Source organism: Numenius arquata, chromosome 3 (assembly GCF_964106895.1).
Source record: "Numenius arquata chromosome 3, bNumArq3.hap1.1, whole genome shotgun sequence".
NCBI lineage: Eukaryota > Metazoa > Chordata > Aves > Charadriiformes > Scolopacidae > Numenius > Numenius arquata.
This window is the reverse complement of record NC_133578.1, coordinates 6,786,055-6,804,940: the sequence shown is the minus strand read 5'-3', so window position 1 is coordinate 6,804,940 and position 18,886 is coordinate 6,786,055. Positions and strand designations below refer to the sequence as shown.

General features: G+C 42.4%; 1 protein-coding gene across 1 annotated transcript in view; it reads right to left on the bottom strand.

Annotated features, from left to right (window-relative positions):
• NXPH2 (neurexophilin 2) overlaps positions 1–11,448 on the bottom strand; it is a 41,156-nt gene extending 29,708 nt beyond the window's left edge. The window contains exon 1 of the mRNA XM_074145489.1: positions 11,343–11,448. Coding sequence (XP_074001590.1) covers positions 11,343–11,396 — 54 coding nt within the window. The 5' untranslated portion in view covers positions 11,397–11,448. The remainder of the gene's footprint in view (positions 1–11,342) is intronic.
• Positions 11,449–18,886: the final 7,438 nt, after the last annotated feature.

Genomic DNA, 18,886 nt, shown 5'->3' with positions numbered 1-18,886 from the left:
ACCAGAGATTTCAGACAGAGAACTGTCAGCAAGGCGTGAGCTAATGACCACTAACTGACCCTGGAAAGGTTGCTCTAACTATTTAATTTGTTTCCTGTACAAATACAGTATATTTTGCTTTAAAAAACAAAGTTGAAGTTTTTTTTTTCTACTGGGCAGTAGAAAGGAAGGTTGTCTTTCTAACTGGTCCTGGCTACCACACTTTGGATCAGACGGGCATCTCCAGGAGGAAGAGGAAAATGAAGAAGCTGCTGCTTCTCCCAGAGGAATGGAGCATCCTCCGCCTGGAAAAAAAAATCAGGAGGAAGGGATAACAAGAGGTGGCAAGGAGGGAGCTCACAGCAGGGTACAGCTTGCAAAAGCTCTTTGGAGGGCCAGAGACTTCCTTACGGCAGAGAGCAGATCCAAGCCAGGGGAACGCAGAGAAGACTGATGGATTTGTCATTCAGCACAGAAGACCATGCAGTTTGATTCAAAATTAACTCAAAAATGGATGTTTCCAGTACCGGAAGACTAATTCAATGACTGTAAACTACACAGTGGTTCAGCAGCAGGATGAAGCAGAGTCTGGCATCCAACTGCAGCTGTATCACAGGATTTGTCCCAACCCTGTAAAGAGTTTAATGTCAGTCTATTTAACATCTTTGTCGGTGACATGGACAGTGGGATAGAGTGCACCCTCAGCAAGTTTGCTGATGACACCAAGCTCGGTGGCGCAGTTGACACGCTGGAGGGAAGGGATGCCATCCAGAGGGACCTAGACAGGCTGGAGAGGTGGGCTCGTGCAAATTGCATGAAGTTCAACCAGGCCAAGTGCAGGGTCCTGCACCCGGGATGTGGCAACCCCAGGCACAAATACAAGTTGGGTGGAGAATGGCTGGAGAGCAGCCCCGAGGAGAAGGACTTGGGAGTGCTTATGGATGAGAAGCTCAACATGAGCAGGCAGTGTGCACTGGCAGCCCAGAGAGCCAACCGTGTCCTGGGCTGCATCAGGAGAAGTGTGGCCAGCAGGTCTCGTGAGGTGATTCTGCCCCTCTACTCTGCACTCGTGAGACCCCTCCTGGAATACTGTGTCCAGCTTTGGAGTCCTCAACACAGAAAGGACATGGACCTGTTGGAACGGGTCCAGCGGAGGGCCACGAGGATGATCAGAGGGATGGAGCACCTCTCCTATGAAGACAGACTGAGAGAGCTGGGGTTGTTCAGCCTGGAGAAGAGAAGGCTCCGGGGAGACCTTATAACAGCCTATCAATACCTGAAGGGAGCCTACAGAAGAGCTGAAGAGGGACTCTTTGTCAGGAAGAGTGGTGACAGGACAAGGGGCAATGGTTTTAAATTGGAAGAGAAGAGATTTAGATTAGATATAAGGAAGAAATTCTTTACAGTGAGGGTGGTGAGGCACTGGAACAGGTTGCCCAGGGAAGTTGTGGATGCCCCGTCCCTGGAAGTGTTCAAGGCCAGGCTGGATGGGGTTTTGAGCAACCTGCTCTAGTGGAGGTGTCCCTGCCCATGGCAGGGGGGTTGGAACTAGATGATCTTTAAGGTCCTTTCCAACTCTAGCCATTCTATGATTCTATGATTCTATTCTATGATTTTCCTTGTCCCGAGTGGCCACAGAATTGAAATTAGCCAATGGACAAATTTTAATCTGTTTTAAAAGAAAGTGAGGTGCAATTTAGTGAGTGATTGTGACACATAAGCGTTTCAAGCATCTAATTTAAAGTGGGCCAGGATAACACACCCAGTAACTCTTCAGTGGTGCCACAGTGACAGAGGTAACATTATCTACTATGAATCTTTCCACAAAGCTGATTAGCATTTTGTTAGTTTAATAAGTGGAAAACAACCCAGGCTTTAGCCTTCTCTCTGGCACCCTGTTTGCACAAGAAACTGAAGAACTGGTCTTCGCTCCTCCCTTACTTCATATTCTGTCACTTCAAAAATGTCCCCTTCGCCGGCCGATGAAGAGTCAAGATTCAGCTTCTCTTTTCAGCTGCTATGGTGCTTAAAATTTAAAAAAAAAATAAAATAAAATAAATGGTTTAAGATTAAAGTTTCATCTTTAACTTATTTAAGATATTGCTTCCCAACTTCTTCTATTTTGTTGTTTCTGAGTATCTTAGACATTTTTATTGGCGTTTAAACCAAGAAGGCTCTAAACTAAAAGTGTATTTTAAGTGTCCATAACAGAATAAGTACAAGAGGAGGATTTTGTAATTATGCCCAAAGTGCACATTAAAATCCATGAAATAAGGAGTTTAGTTTCTCACACGTAATACTAACCTTCCTGACACATGGGAACACATGGTCTACCACTAGTAGTTGTACAGTTGTTTTTCCTGTATTTAAATCTGCGTTTGTACCTGGGGGTTGCTTAGACATATTTAGGTTTAAAATTTGCTGCTCTGGTCTCTCAGCAAAATCCAGTGGCACTGACTCGTGCTACCAGATTTGACTTCTACACTGGAGTTGGGCTGAACCCCATGAACCAAGCAGCACAGTGGAGTTTGTGTGCTCACATAGACCACAGCCTCATAATGTAACCTCTGGCCCATAGTATATGAAATAAATATAATTATACTTTGTCTTAAAATTATATTACAATATATTGTAAAGATATTCAGGAGGTTTTTCTCTGTTTTATGTTTTCCTCCTCAAAGTGCCACTTAGAGGTAGAGATAAAGCTATTTCTTTATGTCATTCACATGCTCCCTTTAGTACAAATCCTGAATTTACTCAGTTTCCAAATACATAAAATGAGGCTCTAAGATGACTGTAACCCATCTACAGTATATTGTACTTTAAATTCACATTCTTAATTATGCATTTCCTTGTCTTTTGGAGACAGAAAAAAACCCAACAAACTATTGTGTTATTGTATTAAAAATGTAGGTATGTTAGAATTATATCTGAGGAAAGCACGTGGTAGAACACTAAAATCCAGCTTGAAAAAATACGTGCAGTTTCACCTTAATAGTCATGGATTAAAAATCCTAAGCAATAAATCACATTAATCAACCTATGGTCATTCACCATGGGTGCAAACACATCGCAGAAGTTAACTTCTCCTGTGACAAAGTTCATCCTTGCCTCTGTCTCTGTATCCAGATGGGCCAGTGAAGGAGAGGGTCTATTCCGCTATGCAGAATATTCTTCTGGTCCACTGGAGGTGAAGCTAAGAAACATACCTCGAGGCTCTGTTTTGTTATGCCGAGCCAGACTTTGTCTCCTCAGTTTCCCAAAATGATGGCACACGTGTAACACATCTTGAGTATAAAGTACCGTGAAGTCCAACTACAGACTACTATAAATCTACTGTTATGTACCTATTCCTGTACTACAATCTCTGAAGGTTTCTTCTTCTAAGAAGAAACCCAACTGCTTCTAGCAAGAAGAAAATTCAACTTAAGAATACCTTGTGTGGTTAAGGCTGCCAGTGGTGGGGGAACACACTCATTAGTAATAGCTACAGCTGAAGGCTGGAGAACTGAGACCTTCAAGCCTCACGGGGAATGGCAGTTCCAACCTTCCAAACCCATGTAACGAACAACAGAAACAATCAGCAAGGAGAAAAGAGCCAAATAGCCTCAGAGGAAAAACAAAAAATTAAAGGTCCCATAGTTTATCCTCCTGCTTTGTGGTGCTAAGCTTTGTGGTTCCCTATCCCCCTTCACAGGCTGAAAACAGCAACGGTCCCCAGAACCACTCATGGCAACCACCAGACTGTTGTGTTTGTACAATCAAAGTGATGGACTAAGTCAGAGAGCTCAAATCTTCCTTCTTTGCTTTCCCCTACTGAGGGGCTGTTTGGAAAAATCCCACTTCCGGATTTTCTCCAATGGGAAGAATAATGGCAGAAAGAACCCACCACAGCTTCTCACACACAGAACTTGGTGTTTCTGTGGGAATACTCCTTGTTACTGTCGGGCTGTCTGTCCCTCTCCTTCTACAGTAACTACTCAGGTTCATTCCATCTGCCCGCAGGGCTGTTTTATTTCCATCATCTTCCTCTCTCTTCTATTCACCTCTTGCTCTCTCAGCCAAATCCCAGTGCTTTTTTTCTTCAGTCAGCCTCAAGCACAGCCGGCTCCTTCTCCATCAGAACCATAAACTCCCCTTAAATCTACATAACAGAACAAATCTAGAAGCACTTCCACGCAAAGTGGCTTATTTTCATCTTATGGTAGCCATTATCTGGGAAATTAAGGTTGTTTATACTGGTGATGCATGGTATTAGAAATACTTGGTTATCACCAAAACCAAGTATTAAAAAGTCGGAAAATTCTCAACTGATCATAATCATAAACCAAAACATGCTGCATCTGGAAAAGCAGATTTAGGGCATTCTAAGTAACCTCAACTCTGCACTGTAATGACACAATAACCATAATTGGCCCCAATGCACATAAAAACTGATTTTAAAGACATTAGATTCTTGGTTTTATTTTTTTATTTCTTCCCATTCTTTCATTTTCACTTCCCTGCTAATAATAGCTTCTATTACTACCAATCGTTTGGAACAAAGAGGAAACCTATCTCAAGAAATACAGCTCTTAAAGCTCTTTAATTCTACCTTAAATTACAGTCAAGTTGTTCAAATTCTGTATTTACAGTAAGTGCTGCCATTCTAGGGAGAGCAGAGCATCACACCAGCACTGAAATCTCTGCTGCAAGAACAAAACTACTTAGTCTTAATTGTGGAACCATCTTCAAAGCCCTTTCTTTCCTCTCCACTCTTAATTTGTTTCCTTGAACCTCTTCGTTAACTGCGACCGAGCTTATAGCTGACACAGAACACCAGCCCACAAGGAGATTCCCCTACAGGAAAGGAATTAATGTTGTTTTCCAAGTCCTGACCTGCAGACCTCATAGCATTTGCGTGAGATTCATCCAGAAACTCATCCACCCCCCTTCCCATCTCCTGCTCACCTGGCAGAGCGCTGACAACTCCCATATTGCTGCACAGGACCCACAGCTTTTCCAGCATCCCAAGCGTGTGGAGTCTGGGAGCAGATGAACATTAGGGCTCCAGCCCGTGGTTCACGCTGCGAGGAGACCTGCCGCAAGGTGCAGACTCCTGGGCTGCAGCCCTTATGTTGAGGCTCTTCCGTCGGTTCATTTAATGCAGGGAGTATCCCAAGTGCGTGACTCCACGTGCGGCCACGACCACGTTGCATGACTCTGCACGGATGCAAGTGCATTTGCGGTGCTACAACAGCCCAGTAATAGTTTCCTGAAGTATGAGCCACCAGGAAATAACTGATAAATGGGATGAATATAGATAGAGTATCAGAGAAAACCTGCAAGTGTGAAAAGAGCTAAATTGGGGGAAAGGGGCTCTAAGAGGGTGAAACGTGACTCTCATGGAGTTACTGATAGTAGTGATGCTCTGATGGAAGCAGAGCCTACCTAGCAGGTCCACCCATTATTTTCCTTAACTCTGATTGATTCTTTAACTACCTAAACAAACTACATAAACTACAGCTACAAACATGATGGGAAATTGAGAGAATGAAAATGGAATGGGGACAATGAATGGTGTTGGGGAAATATACACAAGCATATTGAAGATTTGAAGTGAAAGGCTAAAGCTGTTCCAAAATTTTTGGAAATCAAGTTCAGGATGAATTTATAACAGTCACGTGAATAAGAACTTTCACTTTGCTCTTTTCCAGTTCTGCTAGATTTGATCCAGTTCTGCAAAGCTTGCTCCAGTAAAAATTTCAAGGCCAGTATAACAGGTAGATTGAAGTGGCGAGTTAAAGAGGTGGGCAAAAATCAGGAACAGAAAACAGAATAACAGAGCAAATGCACTGTTCTGTGAAGTACATATGCTTTTAAATAGTCACTTATCACAGCAATTTTGTGATAAAGGCAAAAAATTCTTCTTTTTCCCTCACTGCATTTGGTTTCGACACACTGACAAGTACGAGTGAAAGACTCAAGGTGACAGTCTTCCCTGAGCACCGGAACAGCTCGCTCTGTTTCTGATGAAGATGCAACCCGCGTCTACAGGATCACAGTTTTTGTCTTAAAACCATTCAGCATAGACTAGTGCTGATCTTTTCTTCTTGCCGCTATTTACCAGAAATGCCCCAAAATTACCATGTCTTTTTCAACAGTTGAGCCAAAGACAGGTTAACGTGTCCCCCAGAGATGACAGGCGTGAATGACGGTTACCACCATGGCATGTCCCATGCCATGCCGAGCAGCTCTTGCTTCTTCTCGTACATTTTTGTTTGTGAACTGTTGATCAAGGGTAGAATTTTTAACAGTACAGGAGGAATTTGGTGCACCTAGAGCGGAGTTGCACCTCTCCGGGTCTTGATGCCCTAAGAGTCCAGATCACTGAGTGGTTTCTGCTGCTGCACCCTTTCAACACCCACGGGTGAGTTCCCTTCTTGCAGAAACCAAGGCTCAGGAAGCAAAACAGAAAGATGGGATCAATCAGCGCACCCCAATTCAGTGTTTGGGCTCCACCGATCTTTCTGTTTCACTTCCCTGTCGGTTACGCTGCGCTACCGGTGACGAGAAGTACTTACAGCACTTCTCTGACGCGTAGCTCTCAAAGTCCTCTACAATGGCAGAAAAATCCTTTCCCTGTTACAGATGGAAAGATTGAGACTTGGATTTTACGTGCTCTGGGTTAGGGAAGCCTGGGGTGTCTTGCGGTCTAGTGGCCATCAGTCAAACAGACTTGCGGTACAGATTTTAAATAGGATGTATAACCCTTCTGTGCCCCAGTCAACCTACAAATAAACTGAAAAATACCAGTCACCGATTCCACAGAACTAGGTCAAAAGACGTGACGTAAGGACAAGTCAAGTTTGGCGTTGCATGTCAGCCTCCTGTGTAAACTAAACCTAGCCCCTTCCACCTTAATACAGACCTCCTCATCCAGGATAATAAATTCTCAAACCGCTGAAACCAGCAGCCGTTGAGCTGTCTTCAACCTCAAACTGCCTGCATTCCTTGGGTTACTTATATTACTTTATTACACAAGAATGAGATGTAGGCTTACAATGCCTACAGCATCGAGAAAAATACCAAAATAAACCGAATGAAATGTGGGGCCCAATATATTTCATGACAAAGATCTCCCTGAAATTAAGTGGGATGGAATTTCATCCGTGCTGCGCTTCAAGATGACCGGAGGGAAGCGTTTACCTTTCCGAAACAGAGTTGAGAGTTTTGCACTGTGCCCGTTGCCGATTCTCACTGCAAGGGCACGTTACGTGGACCACGTTTGCAAGGCTACGGAGAGAAAATTAAAGTAGCCAGGAGGAACACACCTCTGTGTTTCTACACCTCACGTGGTGTACCTAGTTTAAATGGAAATGCAGCTTTATCTCAGTTTTCAAGCTATTTCTGCGTATGAAGCAATGCCTTGTACTACAGCAAGTTATAAATGTTCTTTTCAGCTCGAGTTGTTAAACTCTGTTTTAAAAAAAAAAAAAAAAACACTGTAAAAATTTTGGCTTAATTGTCTGACAAATTGTTTTCCACTATAGGTAAAAATTCCAGCCCTTGAAAAGTTCAAGACAAACATAATCTGTCATTGAATTTCACTCATATCAAATGCTATATTTCAATCTTGGCAGAGAAAAAAATAAAAGAATCTTAAAATAACATACTTGGTCTTTTTTTCTACTTATTTCTCATGTATACAAACCACTGGGAAAAATTAACTGCTTTTAAAGGTTTGTAAACCAATTGTTTCCTAGGTTTATAATACGGTGACAACTCTGCCCAATGACAACGTTAGAAAACAGTTTCTTGATAGGAATGCTGGTGCAACTTTAACTATAGGCATTAGAAAATGCTGCTGTAATCCCTTTTTTTTTTTTTTTTAATTTCAGACTGCAAAGACGTAGGAATAAACAAATAGTTAAGGTGCCCCATTACCCTTCAGAACCACAGGTCCTGTACCTGAGTGTTTGTCTGTAACTACATCTTGCCAAAACAAAGGGAAAGTAGTGCCTATCCATAAAGCAAACTCTGCTTCTTCATTCAAAAACTATATACAGCCCTTATTTTTTTCTCCCTCTTCCTTTCTTAAAGGAAAGGAGGAAATCTCATACATTTTGGAGAGCATATAAGCTATTTTAAACAATGTTACGAAACATGACATTTTAAAGGTGCAAATTAATAGCATGAAAAGAAAATACTGGATACTGGCAACATTTTATTTTTTAAAACAAGATTTCTTTAAAATAGCAAATAATATCCCCAAGAAAGTAGCAGAAAGTAGCAGAATCCCCCCTCTCTACAAGGCATTTAAAGCTAACTTAACAAAACACTAGCAGGCATACTATAAACCACATAATCCTAATACTTCAGTCTTTTTAATCTCAAACATGTAGAACTCCATTATTTATAAAGAGATAACTAACGGGGCATTCAGCAATTATGTGACAATTGGAAAAGCTTACTGAAAATTAATAGTAAAGCAAGAGTACCTGCTAATGATAATACAATACAACAATTTTTGGTCTTCTTATCAACAGCCCAGACGTACAGAGTGCACATTATTGTTTTGAGTTACACTGACAACATAAGGCAAACCTGACTTAAAATGAACTCAATTACACAGAAGCAAGTTAGCACCTTAACCTGACTCAATAACAGTCTTCCTTACTGTTTATATACCCAAATATGCAAAATAGTTTAAGAAATACATATGTGCACGCATATTGGTACACCATCTATTAATCAAAATAATACTCCAAGAACATGCTGCAAAAATACATCCATACTCTATTAAGGAAGTACTAAACATGAGCTTCTGATTGAATACTCGATACAGTGTATAAACAATCACCTAACTAACACTGCTTTCAGAAATTCAGACTGTCTGCCATAATGTTTAGTACCTTGTCAAATTTGTGAAGTTTTACATGGGTTTTATCCTACATTTTTGCATCTTTAAAAAGTAGGTAAAGACATATCACACTTTGGTATTTGAAAGGCAAGCAAGCATTTGAAGTTAAATCTGATTTTAAAAAAAGTACCTCTACCTTCAGTAAAATGCAGTGCCAAAATATTTAGCATTCTAACATCTCTGATTTCATAAAAAAATATGATAGCACCATCAGGAAAGGTTTGATGATAGCATTTCTGGGTTACTAGAATGCTGTTGTATTGTAACACAGAAACCCACAGATTTTTCTCTCTTGGCTGAAATGCTGAGCCTTTAGTGTTGGATTAATATTAACACATTGATCTTTGGCTTAAAAAACCAAACAAACAAAGCAAGAATTAGTACCACCAACACCCGCCTGCTAAAACTGCTAATTAGATTCCAGAAAGCCACCAGGCCGTCCAAATACTGGCCAGAGAACAAAGAATAGCACAGAGACTTGCATTCAATGCATTACCACCAGCATCAAATATTTTCAAACTCAATTTATAATAAGCTATAACTTTATCCAGATGTTAACCAGATGTTCTGGTAATACTATGCCCAAATGTATTTACGCAACTTTTTAGTAATAGATTAGTACTCAAAGGTATACCTAAAATGCCTCAAAAAATTCACATGTTCTTGTTTTGCTTTAATTTATCGTTTAAACTAACTTATGTAGGCTATAAAACTAATTGACTCCAAAACTTTGCTGGTTTGTGTATAAAGAATGCCGAAAAAAAAAATGAATACTCCTGGGTGAGCCGAGTGCCACATCCACCTGAAAACCTGCACCGACTACTCATGATTTTTGTTTGATTCAAGACAGCAACTTTGCTTCTTTCGTCAGCCTTCACCCAAGGCATGTAAAACCACAGCAAGCACCTTCCCGACATCATCCATAAAACACTGTATAACAAACCCGATCCCTGTTGATGCAAGTTTCAATCAATCCCTTTGATATCCGCTTAAAAAAAAAATAAATTTATATATATATATATATATATATATAAAAGGAGGGTGTGAATGAGAGGTTGTAGGTGTGAGGAAGGAGCGTTTTTATTTCGTTCCCTTCTGCTCAGCAACTTTGTAATCCATTTACTGCTTTCCTTTCCCCATCTCTCACCCCTGCGCCTTGTTTAGCTGGAAACCGGGCTGCAAGAATGTGAAGAATGTAAACAGCCTTTTATTGTCCAAGAGGATAGGAGTGTGAAAGCAATGTGTGCCTTATCGCAGGACTGCAGCTCGCTACTTCATTGCTATGATAAAGTGCTGGAGCAAAAAACATTACACGACAAGCACAATCCGAAACCGGATTAGAATTTGACATAAGCTTCCTCAAAAACTAATCAATCAACTCACGCTGTAATATTAGACTCCAGTTCTTAAGGAGGGTGTTTAATCCCTTCAAGGTTTATTACACACTCCCTATTGACTACAGTGACAAACTTTCAGATACAAGCCAGCTGGGGAAGAGAGGCATAACTTTTGCAGCACAAATCAGAGATAATTATGGGAGTAAAACCAAAACTCCCCCCATAACAATTTCCAAATAACGTGTTAATAACGCTTGTTAAAGTGAAGATCGCCAAACTCTTTCGCAAAGAGATTTTTTTTTTTTCTTTTTTTTCCTCCCCCCCCCCCTCCCCTTTTTAGCCTCTCCCATCACATTAACACGAACATTAGGACCATTTGTTTTCCACCATCGGCGCCCCACAAACAGGAGGGTTTGCTGGCTCAGGGACGCGCTCTCCGCGTACCTGTCTCCAGCCGCGCAACTCCCTTTCCTTCCCCCCCCCCCCGCACACCTTTGAGTTTGGAAGTCTGCATTTCACCTTCTCAGCCCCCAAATTCCTCCCTCCAACACCCCACCCGCCTACCCACCCCCAACCCCCCCGCATGCAAAATATACAGCATAACACAGGTACGTGCGACAGTCTATCGTAAAAAAAAAAAAAAAGAAAAAACTAATCAACAAGGCTGGCGTGGGCTGCAGCGAGCCGAAACTACCGAGGGAGCTTTCAAACTCTGCCGGCACATCCCGCTAGGTCGGGTACACGAGAAGAGGTGCCTGAGGACAGAGGAAAACTTTCCGGGCGCGGGCAGTTCGGGGTGTCACCGGGCACCCCGCTCCCGGAGCATCCCGCGGCCGGGGCATCCCCTCCGGGCTCCCGGGGCCGCTCTTTGCTCGGGCACCCGAGTGCCCCGCGGTCCTAAAACAAGCCCGCCGAGCCGCAAACACCCATTTTACAAAGAAAAGACCCGTTTAAAAATAATAATAATAATAATAAAAGAAATAAATAAAAATAGGGGCCGGGTGCGGACGGGCTGCTCGGGGTCAGCCCTGCCTTTGCCTCCCCGCGCCTGCCGCCCTCCCCGCCTTCCCGAGCGCCGGTTCCCCCGAAGCCTTGCGGGCAGGGGGCCGGGGAAGGAGACTTACGAGCTGGAGGAGGCCCTGGACCACGACGAGGGGCAGGGGCCGCAGGTGCACCATCCTGGCTGCCGGTCTAAGAGGCGACTCCCCTCGCCTGGGTCTCGCACATCTCCGCTCCGGGGAGGAGGAGGAGGAGGAGAAGGAGGAGGAGAAGGAGGAAGCAGAAGGAAGGGAGGGGGGCAGGACCGAACGCAGGGACACACCGCCCCGCTTGTCGCCCCTTCACGGCGGAGGGACCCCGGCGGCACTGCCGAGCCGCTCCGCGCCGCGCCGCTCGGCTCCGCGGGCGGCCATGGCGGGGCGGGAGGCGGGAAGAAGAAGGAGAAGGAGAAGGCGGGAAGGGCGGGCGGCCCCGGCACCCCCCGGCGGGGCGGAGGGACGTGGAGGGTGTTGGGGGGGGGATGTTCCTTCACCGCCCGCCGCGGACCGACGGGGCGGCAACGTCCCGGCCCGCGGAGCCCGCCGCCCCGCTGCCTGCCATGGCGCCCGCCCGAAGTTGAGGAGAGCCGGGGGCGCTGAGGAGACCCCGCTGCCCCGGGCGGGGCGGCTCGGCCCTCCCCGGCAAGTTTAAAAGCCGCGACGGCCCCTCCTACGCCCGGGGCCACCCCCTGCCGCCCTGCCCGCAGGGGAATGGTGGCCCACGGGGACACAGCTCGGCTTCGTGGCGGGGGGAAGCCACCTTCCCTCAGGGACCCGCCGCCGCCGCCCGGCCGCTGGCCTGCCCCTCTGGTGTAAAAGGAGAGAGGGGCGAAGGGTTTGGCTTCACCTTCATCCCTGGGTCCCGTTTTCACAGGAAACCCACTGTCACGGCTCCATTTCTCTCAGGTGGATCTGCGCCCCCCCCCTCCTCCCGACACCCACGGGCGGGTGGGCAGCCGCAGCCCTTGTGGGGGAACTCATCGTCTTTCCTCTACCCAGCTGTGAGGAGACATGGCGGGACGGACGGGCCCTGGGGCCTGACATGGCACCAGCCTGCCCGGCCAGGGCCCTTGGTCTGCCCTGGGGACACCTGGCAGCTGGGGACAGCATCCCTCGAGTGGGCATGGGGACAGGGACAAGTTCAAGTGGGCTCCTCGCGTGGGGCTTGAGCTGGGCCGGGGAGCGGGGAAGAGGGAGCAGGGCCTGAGGAATGGCGCCTGGGTGGGCTGGGAGCCCAGGGGGCTGTAGAATCCATCTCCAAAGAAGTCACTCGGAGGTTATACCCATTTAATAACATAAATTAATACGCTCCAGACTCACATTTGAGATTGGTATGAGCAGCCTGAAACTTTTGTTCCTGTGCTTGTCTAGGCGTGACGACCTTGCAACGCCGTTGAAGCAACCTTCAAAAGGCAAATAAAGTTTGGAGCGCAGGTTTCCTTCCGACCCCAGCCGCGTTCGGCGCCCGTGCCTCCCACGCCGCCTGGCACTGAAGCGGTAGCACCGTCACCCGTAACAGAGACGCCGAGTCTGGCAGCGCCGGCGTTTGCTCATCGGTAATGCACATGTGATGAGATACGCAAGCTCTCTGCCATGGGGCTGAAGGAGAGGTGGTGGTTTCAGTTTCCAAACCCTGCCCGCCCTTTCCAGATTAGTTTCCTCTTAATTCTCGGTTGTCCTGTCTCATCTTCTTACTAGGCCCATGTTTGGGTTACATTTTGACTACCTTTGTATTTTCAACCGCTAAAATCCTTGCCAGTGGAAACAGATCCGCACATGAGAGCAACCATGATTTTAGCAGACGATGATCGTAGTTATTTAGTTGTTAAATCCCACAGGTTCCTTTCCTAGCCCTAGGTGTCTCATAAAACATATCATGTGGATGCGATCCAGCCACAAATCATGTTAGAATCATAGAATTGTCTGGGTTGGAAGGGACCTTTGAGATTGAGTCCAACCGTCAACTTAACACCGACAAAACCACCATTAAACCACATCCCTATTGGGTTCAGAAAAGATGCGTGGTCTATAGCAAAGGAAACTACATATAAGCTGAACGACTCTAAAATGGGTTCATTTGCAACAGATTCAAAGATGCAGAGGAAAAGAAATGAAACAGTGATGGTCACTGAGTCTATATGTTATAATGTAATTAATGTGGTTGCTTTTTTTAGCGCTATTTAAAAGTTCTTCTTAAAGTGTTTATCTTGGTGGTCTTCAACCTGTTGTGCTGCCATTTGATTTTATTTTTAATATAGAACGATCAGCATAAAATATGCTAGGATTTACCGATTAGAATTTAAATACAAAAGTTGTCTTTACATCCAGGTCGGAAAATAGTTTAATGCCGCTATGCCTATGTTTAGTATCGAAAAATGATATTTTCTATGGTACTGAAATCACATTTTTGCAGATGTAAATGAACCCGTTATTGGCGTAATCATAAGGAAGCGCCCTGTTAGGCTGACCGAGGGTCTGGTACCGAGCACCCTGTGCCGGGATGAGCCGGGGAGGTGGGAGTTTACCCTCTGCCGGGCTCGGGTCCTTATAATAAATGGAAATATCTTGGGCGCTATCTACTGCTGGCAGGCGGTACTGCCCGCAAATGCAGCGCACAGATTTCCTTTCTTCATGACGAATTGCATTATGCAGCTGGGTGAAAAGACTGTTATGCAATTAGTTAGAATTAAGAAGACTAAATTCGGATGAAGTATTTAGATAGATTTTTTTTTTTTTTTTTAAATGAAAAGCTGTGCTCTATAAATTCGAGGAAAGCTGAATTTCTGTAATTGGCTTTTAATGGAACAATAGTGTTTAAACTAAAGTACTGGAGTTCTATCCTATTAAATACAAACAGGCTCGATTTAAATGACATTAACTTTGTCACACAAGCTATCAGAAGCTGGCCTTAAATCATACTTTTTCAAGATTAACTAGCAGTAAATGTTTGTAAAGCGCTTTGAAGATGAAAAGCACCGTGCACAGTAAGTGATAAGTATTATTGTTATTTGTATTACTTCCCAGAAAAGTCACAGTAGTGTTGGTTAAGAACAAGATGTAAGGCCTTTGCTTTGCATTCCCTTGCTTTGGCGTGTTAGCATGATCTTCAAACGTCATTTAAATGGTGAAGGGAAAATTTTCTGGTCTAATTTTTAGGCACAATAACAAGTAGTTGGTTCATCTCAGGAAATAACAGTCGTATACTGCAGGAAGTAATCCTAATCTCTCTAGAAATGGATTGATGAGCCAGCTGTGGAAAAATTAAACTAAGAGCTCAGGGTCCTACTAAACCATCTCAGCTGTTGCAAGACAGTAAAAAAAATCTGATTAACACACAATCTCTAATGCTTGTGCACAAAGTTTATAGTAATTTTTATTCCTTTATCAAGTAATTTATAAGCACAAACAAGTAAAACCTGTGGTTAGCGTCAAACCCATCTGTCATTCAACCTCAGTTCAGTTTTCAAATCTTATTGGTCTGTGACAGCAACCTTTGTTCTTAGTCCTAAGAACCTTCATTCTGTTTCCAAATGTTAGGAACACTGGACCGGAAAGAGCTGCTTGTGTCGTTCAGTCCATCTCCCTGGACTGCAGACAGTGAAGCGTGGGTTCTTTTTGGAAATTCTTCAAGATCCATCTTCCATAGCTAGTTAGGAGTGGGGGAGTCGTCCCATGCTGAGTTAGGAAACTGTTCCAAAAATTCACTCCTCTGGCATATAACAACCTTCTAACTAGTGTCCAGATTTACTGTGTTTGGTATCTGGTTTTATACACACTTGTCCTTTTGCAGTCACTGCTTTATCTTAGTGAGCTCTTCTTCCTCCTTCTGACAATGTGTAGCCCCAAAAATTTATAAGGTACAGATTCCCTCTCAAATTTTATATGTGAACCAGGCAATAGCGCTCCATTTTCTGTCTTAATCTAGTAAAACTTTTCTTTTGTCTATTCCCATTGGATTGAATCTTTTTGGAATGTGGACGAACTTCCAAATTTAGATGTTAGTAGCCTTGTGGAACATCGTTAATGCCTGATCTATTTCTGTTGGAAATATATTCTCTGATACATGGTGTTATTGTGTTTTCCTTTTCAAGAATACACCACGAATATATTTTCTCTGTTCCAGTTGTTCCAATATGTTATCCAGATCCTTCACACTACTGGCTGCCTACCGGCTCTGTGTCACCATCATATTTCAGTAGTGAGGTCCTAAATTTTATGCTGGAATTTCTAACTAATTTATTGAATAGTAATGGTCCCAAGATCAATCTTTGATGAACTCTATTAGTTATTTCCTTCCAAACCTTGAATACAACCTGTTAAACCATACCTTACCCTCTTCACCACTTTTTCCTAATCACCGACTCCAGCCTATCTAATTTTTTCCCACATGACATCCAATCCCATTTTGATTGAGGTCCTGATAAATGACTCTATTTCATTTGTCTAGAAAATTAGTAACCTAATCAAAGGCAGGTAATGAAATATTCATCATCCTAGAATAATCTACCTTTCTGAAAAAAAACAAACTCAAACCAAAACCCAAACAAATTTATCCCATTTTCTGTTTACCCAAGACTTTTTTTTTCCTCCTTCAGGTTGCTTTCAGCAGCTTTGCATATTTCTAATGCTCACGTTTGCTAATATTGTCTTTCTCTTCCTTTCCAAATCCTTAGAAATAAGAAGTGCTTTTGCTGTTCTACATATATACCATACCCGATTTTATAGATTTATTACAAATCTCTCCTCCCTGACTTGTAGTTTCCCACGTTGGTTATTTCAGAGCTCTGGAGTGAGGACTGGCTGCCATCGCTTCCGTTATCTATGTTTGGCTGAACGTATCAACTGTTGGACTTTGGTTTTACCATGGGGTGATATAACTTCCATTTCCATTTTCTCCTGCTCTTTGTATTAGCAACATGTGCCCAAATATTCAGTGTCTCCATTCATATTGAAAACTAAAGCAGGAGATTCCTTTGAGGGCACACCTAGACTATCTTTAGCTCTTTCTTCAAGTTAAAGAGAGAGTGCTTTGGGTTTTTTTGTTTCCACGGTCTTGTACGAAGCTGAAGACTCTTGGCTACTTTTTCATGTGAACTTTTATGATTCTCACTTTCTGACCCCTTATAAACATGTTATCTTTGATTATCAATATTTTGCCATTTTTTGTGATCTGTGCTTATCTTTAAATATTAAGTTAATTTTTATCTAGTTAGGGCTAGCATACTTGACACTGGGGCATTAGGTAGCTTATTTGCAAGCCTATTTTTATTTATCCACTCATTTAATTTGAACATTGTGAAAGTTCTTTTTAAAAATAATCTCAAGTTGATTTTCTGTGATTGGCTTCTCTAAATATCCTCGCTACGCACTAACCAAATAAGCACCCATCAGCTTTCCATTCTTTTGTATTGTGGTACCTAATTGTTGTCCTCCAGTCTATGCAGGGATATTGGTAGCATTGTTTCCCCAAGCAAGTCTTGGCAAGGTGACATATTCTATGTCCTCCTGTTCTCCAGAATCCACGTATTGCTACCAGAATATTTTAGTTGTCACATGGCATATAATGACTTTCATATAAATTTAAAATCTTAAGTTCTCTATGGCTGCATTAACAGCAGCACTTTCTGCCTCTGTTATCCATCCTCTTCCTTTCTCATTTTTCTTTATTTATCGTTCCTTCATTTATCTGAGGTGCTCAGTTGTCTCTAAGTTGGCCTGTAAGCTTGACTTGAGACAGAGATTGCCTCTCCGCTGGAATTTTCTATCACATCGGTTAATTTGGGTTACACACAGAGTCTTTTTCTCAGTGCAGCTACTGTACTGGGTTTCTCCATAGTGACTAGTCTAAATGGAGAATAATAGTCTGTTACTGCTATTTACTATTCCTACTTTAATTCAGGTTATGGCTCTGTGCTGTAGCACTGGCAAGCTCTAGTTCAGGTCCTCAGAGGAGTTCATTACACATTTAGATTTAAAGCTTATTTTTAGAAGGCCATGAGGAGCCACTGTATTGAGCTCTTTTTCTTCTGTACCCTTTTAAGTCAATTTTTTCTCTTGAAAACCATTTGTAAGAGAGACAGATGAGTCACCACTAACTCCTTTTGAGTTCCTAGAGTTTACATATATTTTTTTTTTTTTTGTTATTAAAAGAAGTTTAAAAATCCAAGCAAGTGAAGTATAACACAGTTTGCCAATGAGCACAGATCTGTGAGTAATTAAAAAGTCATATCCGGATTAAATTCTATGGACAAATGCAACCTTTTGATGAAGCAAAACTTTTAGTAGACTTGCTGACACTACTGGAAGAAGACTGGTGAGAGCAGGTCACTAATTAAAATTGGGAGGTATGCAGTAGTGGCAATCAATACATTTTAAAGCTTTTTATGAGCATGAACGAAGGAATAAAAAGGGACATTTGGAAACTGGTAATCATTCGTCAAAGTCTAATACCAGGCAAAATACCTGTGCAAATGTTAAAAGAATTAATACAAAAGGACCCAGAAGACAATTTGGTGACTGATCTTCCTGCTTTTACAAAGATTAGGCCAAACTTAACATTTCAGCTTTTTTTTTTTTTTTTCTGATTACGTCTATTCCCATTAATAATAATATTTTGTCATGCGAGGAAGAATTTGCAGGATTTCAGCTGCAATAGTCACAAGAAATGTATGTTAATTGTGTGGTCTTTTTCATTGTGTTTTTTGTTCGTTTTTTTTTTTTTTTCTGTTTTGGTTTGTTTGTTTGTTGGTTTTATATATAATGTATTTATTTATGCATTTGTTTTTGTGAATCAAATGTTTTTTGACGATGAGTAGTTCCATTCAGGGAAGTGTTGCAGCCCATATTGAAGTTCTTTCTTAAAAAGAATTTCAGCGTCTTCCCAGCTCCACTGATCTTAGTCACCTACAAACATCTCCAACAAAGAAACTTTCTTGAACTGGAGCCATATGAGTAACTTTGTCAGTTGAAATGGGTTCTCTATTTTATCTACCATATGTCCCAACATTTTTATATATTCCTGTGTCAAAGTGCAGGGGATACTCTAGGCATAGATTAATTCTGATTTAAGATAGTACTTTCCACTTGGTAGATAGTTAAGATTGCTCAAATGTTCCACATATTTTTTATTTTAAAATCTACTAGGTGTATTATAATTTACTAGAATAGCTAAACTTTTGAAGTTTATAAACTGTGGCTAGAAATGTCAAAACAGGAATATGGAAAAGATTTTGGAAGATATAATAATGAGAAAAAGGCTTTAGAAGTCATACTAGCTACAGTTATTGCAATACTAAATATTCACATAGAGCAATCATAGCATTTGAGGGCAGAGTGTCCCTGCATTAATACTCTCAGTTGTTTTTCTTCCACTTTCAGAATTTTTAATATGTTTTCCTCATCATAAACGGTTATATTTTTTCATCAGTTAATTTCTTGCAAAGGAATATTTTATCATTCAGAATGGACACTCATGTGAGATCCATTTATGCTGCAGCTACTCTATTTACTTCAGCTCTAAGCTTCTAAGTTCTAAAAATATTTTATTTTTGAAGATTTTTTTTGGAGAGTTTTAATTCTTTAACAGTTTTTTTCCATAGAATATGAATAAACCATATCAGCACACCTGTACC